Below are 10730 nucleotides of genomic sequence, written 5' to 3' on the forward strand. Positions count from 1 at the left end.
TGGCTCAGAGTTACCTCCTCCGGGAAGTCCTCCTTGACACCCTCCCCACTCACCGAAGCAGAAGTTGCCCTCCCGCAGTCCCGAAGCTCTCCACGCCGACTGGCTCGTGCGTGTCCTATCCAGTAAGCGTGAGCTCCTCCATGCCAGGGACCGCGTCCCACGCCTCTCTGTAGCCCTTACTGTCCCCCAGACAAGTGTGGGCTGAACAGCTGTGAGAGGAGCGGAGGAGAGGGAAAGAGAGGAGGAGCGGGCAGGGAGGACAGAGGGAGAGAGGGATCTCTGTGGTCAGACGCAGAGACTCAGATAGACTACAGACCGAGGGAGAGGAACGTGACCAGCTGCAGGACCGGCTCCCCACGAGCGTGCTGCCACCGCAGGGGGCCAAGCATGCCCTGAAAGAGCACTGGTCCAGGAGTCCAGGGCGCCGGTTCTTATGCCCAGGCTCCTGTGGCTGACGCGCTGTGTCACCTGGGATGAGCCACTCCCTCTTCTGAGCTACGGGTTTCCCCTTTGTGAACGGCGTTCTTGTAAGACTTCCATAAGAATGCTCTCACTGCCCAACACAGGGTGCTGGTTGGGCGAATACCAGCGCTGCCTTCCTCCACCCCCTTCCACCCGCAGCGGCCCCAGCGCCCTCCGCCACGGGAAGGCCCGAAGGGTGCGGGCAGGAGCCGGGTGCCGGTCTTCAGACCCTCTCCGGTTCGGCCTCAGACCATCTCAGCAAGTCGGACAGTTGAGAACACATCCACCCTGCGATGCCCGCCACCCTTCTCGGCTGCTGCTCTGTTCATCTTCCCAGTGAGAGAGGCACGCCCTCCTCCGATTCCTGGGCCCGTCTTCCTTGCAGGAAGAGCTTAGCACCCATCACCCTCACTCAGGACCGTGGAGGCCCCACGTGAGCCCTTCGGACCCACCTACGTATACAGAGCTTTGACATAGTTCTCCCCACCAGCCAGGGGTCCAGCTCCCCTGACACGGCACCTGCTCCGTCTCTTCTGTCCTGGCCCGGTACCAACCCCACCATCAGAACCCAGAGCCCCAACCCTCACCACACGCCCAGGGACACCCTGCACCAGCACCTGTGTCTTGCTCCCCTTCAGCCCAGAGTAACCTGCTGCTGGGTGGGGCTCCCTTCTAGCATCGTCCCAACCAAAGTCAGCACTTGAGCTCATCAGGAGGCCGGCCCAGCAGAGCTGGGCCCTTACAGCCTAGGGTTCTGCCCCCACGGCCCAGGCAGGACAAAGCAGGTACTGTGTGTTATTAAACTTCATGTTTAAATTTAGTGACACGTAGTATATTACTAGTAAAAACCAAATGCAACCGAGAAGGGGCTTGGGAGAGCTTTCTGGGGGCAACGTTCCGCATGGTGCCGAGAGTTGGACTTACAGAGCTGTATCCATTTTTCAAAATTAATTGAATGGCACATTTTAGATATGCACATTTCAGGGTATGTACATTTTATCTAAAAGAAGAACAATGAGCAAATGCTGAACTCAGATTAATTACATACATGCTGAAGTGTTTAGAAGTGAAGGGTAGAGATGCCTAAAACTTATTTGGAAATGTATCCAAAAAATAAGGTGGATGCTTGGATGGACAGATGGATGGCGGTATGGACGGATACACGGTAAGACAAGTAGAGTAAAATGTTGCTTATAGAATTTAAATAGTGACGGGGCGCCTGGGTGGCTCAGTCGTTAAGCATCTGCCTTCGGCTCAGGTCATGATTCCAGGGTCCTGGGATCGAGCCCCGCATCAGGCTCCCTGCTCTGCAGGAAGCCTGCTTCTCCCTCTCCCGCTCCCCCTGCTTGTGCTCCCTCTCTCGCTGTGTCTCTCTCTGTGTCAAATAAATAAACAAAATCTTTAAAAAAAAAAAAGAATTTAAATAGTGGGATATGCTCACTGATGACAATTCTTCCCACTTTTCTGTATGCTTGAACACTTTTTTATCAAGTATTTAGGAAGAAATACAACTGAGAGCAAGCTAGAGAATCCATAATTTGGGGAATGGTTAAATCAGTTGTGGCACAGACCTCTGATGTGGGTTTCTGAGGCCACACAGGTGGGGGTTCCGCTAACTTTGCAGGAACTGACACCGTCACGTGGAACGAGTATGTGCGCACGCGAGGGTCACCGATAATGGTGCTCAGCCGTGGTACCTACAGCATGCTAACACGGGCTTTAGAAGGAAGCAGACCTGCCTGGTGCAACTCTATCCTGCCACTCACCACTGGGATACTCCCCGTGCCTCATTTTTGTTCACCTGTAAAGACAACTGCGTTTGCCTCCCAGGGTTGCAGGGAAGGTCCGAAGAGTCGGTGCCTACTACTAAAGGGTGCTCGGTAGGGAGAGAGGATGCTGTCACAGAAACATCTTCGAGCTGTGCCCCGGGGGGCCGGCCACCAGGTGTGGGGGACACAGGTGACTGGCTCACGCTCACAGAGGAGGGTCTTGAGCACCGCCCCCCAGCAAAAGCTTGTATTTCCTGAGCAAACAAGTCACCATGATTATTTTTATTTTTTTTAAGATTTCATTTACTTATTTGAGAGAGAGAGAGAGAGAGCACAAGCAGGGAGAGTGGCAGAGGGAGAAGCAAGCTCCCCGCTGAGCAAGGAGCCCAACTCGAGGCTCCATCCCAGGACCCTGGGATCACAACCTGAACCGAAGGCAGATGCTTAACCGACTGAGCCACCCAGGTGTCCCCATGATTACTTTTCTTAAATGCTGCAGAGAAACAGACGGTAGAAGTACACTAAAAATGCTCACAGGGGCTCACAAGCTGGTGAGATTTGAGACAGTTCTCTTTTCTCATCCCTGTCCTACGAGGTTCAATAGAATCTTGACCTAGAGCTTGCTTCTCCACCCCTGCCCCCACCAGACTCCCACACACCATACGGAACACAGCTCAAACAGCGCCACCTCAGGGGAGCCCCCCCGACCCCCCAGACCAGGTCAGTTCCCCAACACAGCACCCTAACACACCCCACCCCCCTTGTCCACACATTTATGCATGTGCGTGATCATCTGTCTCACGGGTCCCATTTGATACCAGGAACCCAGCCTGGTGCCTGCAGCCTACAATGTTCTAAGTCAATGGTTGAAAATGAGTTCCAAGTGTTTGAGAAAGTGACTTCATTCTTTGCAGACTGAAAAATAAATAGAAAGTGGGTGGTAGGGTGGGGGGTGGGCGTGGGCAATAGACCCAGTACATCCACGTTTGTCCTGGGCAACACGATGCAGCTCTTAACTATCAAAGAAGTACGGCAGCGCGTCCTGCGGTTCGACTTCTTCCCTGGGCACAGACCCCACTCCGAACGCTCCAGCCCTGTGCAGAGCCTCCCTCTGCAGGTCCCTGCCTGCCGACAGCTGGCCGTGGGCAATCACGAGGGCCCCCAGGGATCGTGGCTCCATTTCCAGCAGGAGGAATGGGGGCACCTTCAGAGGATGTCACGTGACCTCTGGTTGGGGCTCTAAGCAACCGCTGTGTCACATGCTCAGCATGTGCATCTGTGAAATTGCAGCACTAGAAGACTTCTTAGAGGCCAAGTCGGCTCAGCAGCCTTCTGTGCACCTTCTAGACAGGGACACTGAGCCCCCCGGATGGAAAGGGGCTTTCCCAGGTCACGTTGCCGTGTAAGGAGTTCGCTGGACAGGTGTTCGTGCTTTTAATCCCCAATTATCCTACAGCTGAACTCAGAGAAAAAGGGACTTACTCATCACTATTAAGTGATGTTGTAGGGTGTCTCCCAGATCGGCTCCCAGACCCAGGACTGAGGCACTCCTTCCCACAGCTGACAAAGGGCCACCCGTAGTGGTCAGAGCCGAGTCTCTTTCCAAGAATTACTCTCTGCTGAAGACAGCTGCCTTCCCCAAGGCTGTGCCCCGGCCCTGGGGCAGCCCACAGGCAGTGACCGGTCATTACAGGGGTGCAAAACCCATGGGATCGGCTGGATCACAGCTGCATCCGGCGCAGCTTCTCCTTCTGGGACAAGGAGACACAGGGGGCATCCCCGGGCTCACTGTCCAGTGACCTTCCTGCACAGGGGGTGTCCCCAGGCACACTCTCTGTCCCAGAGTCTCACCAGGAAACCCAACCAAACATGGAGATACAGCAAGGGATGAGAAGGGGCAAGGCCTCCCCAGAAATGAAGTGGTTTCACCAAATATTGAGCACCTACGAAATACCAGATCAAGCCCAGCCCTTGAAGATTCCCCAGTAAATGCCTCCATATGGTCTACGGCCAGAAGGAGATAGTCTGAAGTCTAGGCCCCCTTGCTGCAAGAGAGGGGGGGTGCACGGCTACCCGGCCGTGGAGCGCTCCCTTTATCCCCAGGCCCTGGGTGCTCTGTGAGGGCTGTCGCCTCACAACAAGGGAGGAGCCTGCTTATGGGCACTGCCGCCCCCCGGGTGGCACACATGCGATACTCGGGCCACCTACACGTGTTACCTCCTTGATTGCTTCTATAGTCCCATGAGGTAGGAGCCTGTGGAGCCCGTTTTGCAGAGTTGGAAACCGAGCCATGGAGAGGCTGAATACCTTCCCCCAAATCAACTAACCTGTTCATCTCAGCGCCAAGACTGCATCCCTGGTGGCTGGACCCCACAGCCCAGCTCTTGGTCCCTACGTCCCACCTGCCCTTCCTTCAGATGTCAGATGGAACCTAACCAAGGATGGAACCTAACCAATGGCCCCCCGGGCTCTAGCCCTATCTTTCATATCTCCCTGGAGCTGGAACAGTCAGAATGTGCCTTTGACTTGTCTCATTCCCCTTTCTAAAGAAAACCATGTGTTTACTCTCTCATGCCAAAGTTACAACAGAGCTGAAGTTTTGCCAGTGTTGACTTTAAACACTGGGCAGAGGGGTTAAAATCCTTCTCCCCGGTGCCTGTTTATGTTTCCAGAGCAAAAGGAGGTCGCTTAAAAAACGAACTCGGATCTACTGGGTGATACCTGCAGAAAGGCAGGGACTCCGGCCAGTGGACTCAGGCCCCTCCCAGCCTCGCCTCTCCCCTCCCCGTGTCCAGCTCTGCAAGGCTCCGAGGGTCCCCTGCTCCGTTCTCCCGTTCTCCCAGAGACGCTGAGCAGCTCCCTCTTCTGTTCTGTCTCCTGCTGGGACCAGAGCTCAGCTCAGCGGGTGGGGACCCTGACGGCTTCGCATTTAAGCATTTAGATACGGCGCGCCAGCAACATTCAAGGAGGAAGCAAGGGCTAGTAAAAACCAAGGGCTCCGGCCAGAGTTCACGTTCATCCCCTCGGGGAACCTGGGATACCCTCACCCCTCACCTCTCTGCCAAGCAGCCTAGTAGGCACACAGCCAGCTCTGCAAGGACAATGCAGACAGACAGGGATGTGTCCTGTAGCACCACACACGTGCACATACTCTCTCTCTCTCTCTCTCTCTCTCTCTCTCTCTCTTTCTCCGTACGGCAGAACCAAAATCATGCTTTTCCATACCCCTCCCAGAGGATGCCAAGAAGAAGCAAACCCTCCATCCCCAGCTCCCCAGGAACCCGTGAGAAGAAGCTGCACTTACCATTCTCCCTCCGAGGAAAGATTCTCTTCTGCAAACTCATGCCGTGAGGCTTTGAGGATGGGGCTGAGCCACGAAAAGCCCCTCGGAGCCCCAGCCGGATAAAGAAGTCCCGGGGATCACTGGCAGCTTCTGGGCGGGGAATATTTGAGTATAAGTTAAAACTACGAAGTAGCTAGCTCCTCGTTAGAACTGTTTCTCCCCCAGCAGGGAGGAAGGAAAAAAATCCCTTTCCCTCTGCCAGCAAATCTTTAAAGTCTCACAACGGTTACTTCCAACCCCTGCCCTTCTTGCGAAGCAAATGCGCATGAAAGCGATGTTATTTCACTGAATCAAGCCCTCAGATCATAAGCCTTTTCCTGTACCACAAACAGAAATGTAAAACCTCAAACTTTCCTTTGGACTCAGACTCTGTTGGGAGCGGACTGAACACAACCCTCTCTGAGGTCGAATGTATGGAAAATGTGCTAAACTGTTTAGATCATCCCCAGCGTTAGACTCTGCTCCCCACCTCCCAACTTTTTTTTTTTTTAATGAGTTCTGGTGTGTTTATGTAATTGCAAGGGACAAACACAACACCTAAAATCGCTGCCCAAAGTTGAAGTGATTCATTTTCTCCTTCACACACACCACACACAAACACAGAGCCTGTTTAATCCAAGTGAAAACGCCTTTCATAAAATCTGCTAAGGGCTTGGGCAGAGCGGCTGGTGGTGAATGCAGTCTGTGTCCCCAGAAAGGCAGTTGGGCTCCAGGGAAGGTGGAGGCTGACTTTAATCAGGACAAACAGAAGGCGCTCTGACTCCCACCCCTGTCGGGACAAGCAGGGATAAAAGAAAAGTGGGCATGAGCCCTGGCTAGCTGGGCTCTAAAATGTATTTTCCCTGTTTGCCTTCTCATACCAGGAGGTTTTATTTTTAGACTTGGATGAGATGTACTATTATTTTAAGAGACCAACTTGATTGCGGGGTTATATAAATCCTTGGATTCCCCACTGAAAAGACCAAAAGAATATACAATAAGTGGGCACAGAGTCAGGCTTGAAAACTGGGGAAGAATGTGATTGTTTTGGGGGATACAGCCATGAAGGGTCAGACTGGAAGGAAAGGCTGCTCCATCTGATAGAGAGAAAAACCCACCGGGGAAGCAAGTGACACAGACCCTGGTCCAGTTCCGGGGTTACCTGTTGCCTGCCAAGAGCCCCCCGGCTTCCCGGGTTGGGTCCCAGCCTTGGCCAATGTCAGCGCCGCCACCGCTCAGGACCTTGGAGAGTCAAAGGCTCCCGAATTACCATCACTTAGCTCAAACCACCTCCGGGTCGCTATGGTCCCTCGACCAACACACACACCCTGGCAGGTTGCCAGGAAAACCTCTGTTATCAGCACCTGGAGTGGGGACAGCTCCCTGACGGTCATCCCCATCCCGGTGCCCGCTGGCTCCCCATCCCGGTGCCCGCCGGCCCTATCTTGCTCTGAAGAACCAAGTAGCCGCCCAGGCCCCGAAAATGCAGGACACTCCAAACCTGGCCGTGCATTCTAGTGGGACCCAGCTGTAGCAACAAAGAAAGCTGGGCTACCTAAGCAGGGAATGCTTTGCAGAAATTAAAATGATGTGATAAAGTAATATTTATTGTTGTAGAAAGAGGTCAGCCCCATATTGCTAAGTGAAAAAAAAAATAGGATGCAAATTGCAAAGTGTGCAGTATGATCTATATACATGAAAGAAGATTAAATTTGGAGAAGTAAAATTATGGGTGGTTTCCTCTATGGACATCCCCATATCCATGATGATACCCCCACGATTTAGGGAGTGGTAACAGCTTTCCATTCATACCATCTAGAGGATGACAGAAAAAAAAATTTTAATTAAAAAGAAAAATTTTTTTTTAAGTGAGTCACTGGCTTTAGAACTCCTAAGTAGATTTTGTCAAATCTATAGTGAGGACTATAACTTTGAAAAGTCATGGCTTTTGACATGCAGAAGAATGAAACTGGACCATTTCCTTACACCACACACAAAAATAGACTCCAAATGGTTGAAAGACCTCAATGTGAGACAGGAGTCCATCAAAATCCTAAAGGAGAACACAGGCAGCAACCTCTTCGACCTCAGCCGAAGCAACTTCTTCCTAGAAACATCGCCAAAGGCAAGGGAAGCAAGGGCAAAAATGAACTATTGGGACTTCATCAAGATAAAAAGCTTTTGCAAAGCAAAGGAAACAGTCAACAAAACCAAAAGACAACTGACAGAATGGGAGAAGATATTTGCAAATGACATATCAGATAAAGGGCTCGTATCCAAAATCTATAAAGAACTCATCAAACTCAACACCCAAAGAACAAAGAATCCAATCAAGAAATGGGCAGAAGACATGAATAGACATTTTTCCAAAGAAGACATCCAAATGGCCAACAGACACATGAAAAAGTGCTTGGGCGCCTGGGTGGCTCAGTTGGTTAAGTGACTGCCTTCGGCTCAGGTCATGATCCTGGAGTCCCGGGATCAAGTCCCGCATCAGGCTCCCTGCTCATCAGGGAGTCTGCTTCTCCCTCTGACCCTCCCCCCTCTCATGTGCTCTCTCTCTCCTCTCATCCTCTCTCTCAAATAAATAAATTTAAAAAAAAAATCTTAAAAAAAAAAAAGAAAAAGAAAAGTGCTCAATATCGCTCGGCATCAGGGAAATCCAAATCAAAACCTCCATGAGATACCACCTCACACCAGTCAGAATGGCTAAAATTAACAAGTCAGGAAACGACAGATGTTGGCGGGGATGCGGAGAAAGGGGAGCCCTCCTACACTGTTGGTGGGAATGCAAGCTGGTGCAGCCACTCTGGAAAACTGTATGGAGGTTCCTCAAAAAGTTGAAAATAGAGCTACCATATGATCCAGCAACTGCACTACTGGGTATTTACCCCAAAGATACAAAAGTAGGGATCCAAAAGGGTACGTGCACCCCGATGTTTATAGCAGCAATGTCCACAATAGCCAAACTGTGGAAAGAGCCAAGATGTCCATCGACAGATGAATGGATAAAGAAGAGGTGGTATATATATACAATGGAATATTATGCAGTCATCAAAAGGAATGAGATCTTGCCATTTGCAACAACATGGATGGAACTGGAGGGTATTATGCTGAGCGAAATAAGTCAAACAGAGAAAGACATGTATCATATGATCTCACTGATATGAGGAATTCTTAATCGCAGGAAACAAACTGGGGGTTGCTGGAGTGGGGGGTGGGGTGGGAGGGATGGGGTGACTGGGTGATAGACACCGGGGAGGGTATGTGCTCTGGTAAGCGCTGTGAATTGTGCAAGACTGTTGAATCTCAGATCTGTACCTCTGAAACAAATAATGCAATATATGTTAAGAAAAAAAAAAAAGAAGAAGAAGAAGGTAGCGGGAGGGGAAGAATGAAACGGGGGAAATCGGAGGGGTAGACGAACCATGAGAGATGATGGACTCTGAAAAACAGAGGGTTCTAGAGGGGAGGGGGAGGGGAGGATGGGTTAGCCTGGTGGTGGGTATTGAGGAGGGCACGTTCTGCATGGAGCACTGGGTGTTATGCACAAACAATGAATCATGGAACACTACATCTAAAACTAATGATGTAATGTATGGGGATTAACATAAGAATAAAAAAAATGTAAAAAAAAAGAAAAGTCATGGCTTTTGATCATATGCATTAAGCCTTTGACCAAGGAATTTTTATTTGCTGGGGTAGGCAGAATGTTGGCCCCTTACAAAAAGGTCTACTTCTGTACTAGGAATCTCTGAATGTTATAGTCCCTATGGGGGGAATTAAGGCTGAAGACAGAACTGAGCTCGCTAATCAGCTGACTTTAAGATAAAGGGATTATCCTGGATTATCCAGATGGGTCCCAGGTAATCACAAGGGTCTTTAAAAGTGGGAGAGCGAGGCAGAAGAGGGGGTCAGAGTTGGAGAAGCTACACCAATAGCTTTGATGATAGAGGCCGGGGCCACAAGCCGCGGACGCAGGTGGCCCCCAGAAGCTGGAGGAGGAAAGAAATGGATTCTCCCCTCCAGGCTCCAGAAAGAAACTCAGCCCTGCCGACACCTGGGCTTCAGCCCGGTGAGACCCTTCTGCACCTCTGACCTCAAGAACGGCGAGATAATGACTTTGTATTGCTTTAATCTACGACTTTTGTGGTGATCTTTTACAGCAGCAATAGGAAACTAATGTTTGAGTTTGTTTTTATTTTGTTTGTTTCCTCGATGCCAAAAGCTTGCCTTTGACTATAAACAGCAAAGCCTGGAGGATTCAGGGCACATTTATCCCATAAACTCACAGATTGGGAAGAGTGTGTGTATGAAGAACAGTTGTCTTCTGGGGGTGCCTGGGGGGCTCAGTCGGTTAAGCATCAGGCTTTGGCTCAGGTCACGGTCCCAGGGTCCTGGGATCGAGTCCCACATTGGGCTCCCTGCTCAGTGGGGAGTCTGCTTCTCCCTCTCTCTCTGCAGCTCCCCGTGCTCATGCTCTCTCTTTCTCTCTCAAATAAATAAATAAAATCTTAAAAATCTGGAAGAAGATGAAAGTCTGCCCAAGTAGGGGGAGCATGGGGTTCAAAGGCCACATGTTGGGGCATGAGAAGGAACCCCCACTCTGCTCCCTCCCGGTTGACAGCAAGACACAGGGGCAGTGTTCACCGGGGACAAGAAAGAACACACTTGCCGTCTGAGATGGCTTCCCGAGTGGAAACGTCCTCCTATGCAGGGAGTGTGGCTGAAGGTTCCCTGTGCCTTGAACAGGTACCCAGAATTGCCTGACCATGCCAGCTTACCCAGGGGCTCCAGACAGGTGCATGCAGAGGGAGGAGAGGACCCTGGGTGGATGTGAGGATCAGATGTCTGGGTGCCCAGCCGGGGTGGGGGTGCTGCCTCCAGGACAAAGAGAGACTGGCGAGCTCCATGCACACTGAGTGCTCGGTGAAGTGCCCACGGACAGCTTGCGCCCTCCCCAGCACCACGGTGGGGGAAACCCTGAATGGACTGAGTAGGTAGGTGCCCAGAGGGGACTGAGCAAAATCAGGAGTAAATCAGGAATGACTAAATTCACTTTGCATTAGCAGAATTAGTGTTCCATCATCTGCAAAAGTGAGGGTTTGCAAGTGAGTTCAGTTACAGAAAAGTAAGGAAGGTTTCATGTTCATACGTAGTTTTGTTTTGTTTTGTTT

General features: G+C 51.1%; 1 protein-coding gene across 1 annotated transcript in view; it reads right to left on the reverse strand.

Annotated features, from left to right (window-relative positions):
* Positions 1 to 5989, reverse strand: part of IL16 (interleukin 16) — a 100450-nt gene extending 94461 nt beyond the window's left edge. The window contains exon 1 of the mRNA XM_035024261.1: positions 5536 to 5989. Coding sequence (XP_034880152.1) covers positions 5536 to 5575 — 40 coding nt within the window. The 5' untranslated portion in view covers positions 5576 to 5989. The remainder of the gene's footprint in view (positions 1 to 5535) is intronic.
* Between the last annotated feature and the right edge of the window lie 4741 nt (positions 5990 to 10730).

The sequence above is a fragment of the Mirounga leonina genome, unplaced genomic scaffold (assembly GCF_011800145.1).
Source record: "Mirounga leonina isolate KUSES-001 unplaced genomic scaffold, KU_Mleo_1.0 Mir_178, whole genome shotgun sequence".
In the NCBI taxonomy this organism is placed as follows: Eukaryota; Metazoa; Chordata; class Mammalia; order Carnivora; family Phocidae; genus Mirounga; species Mirounga leonina.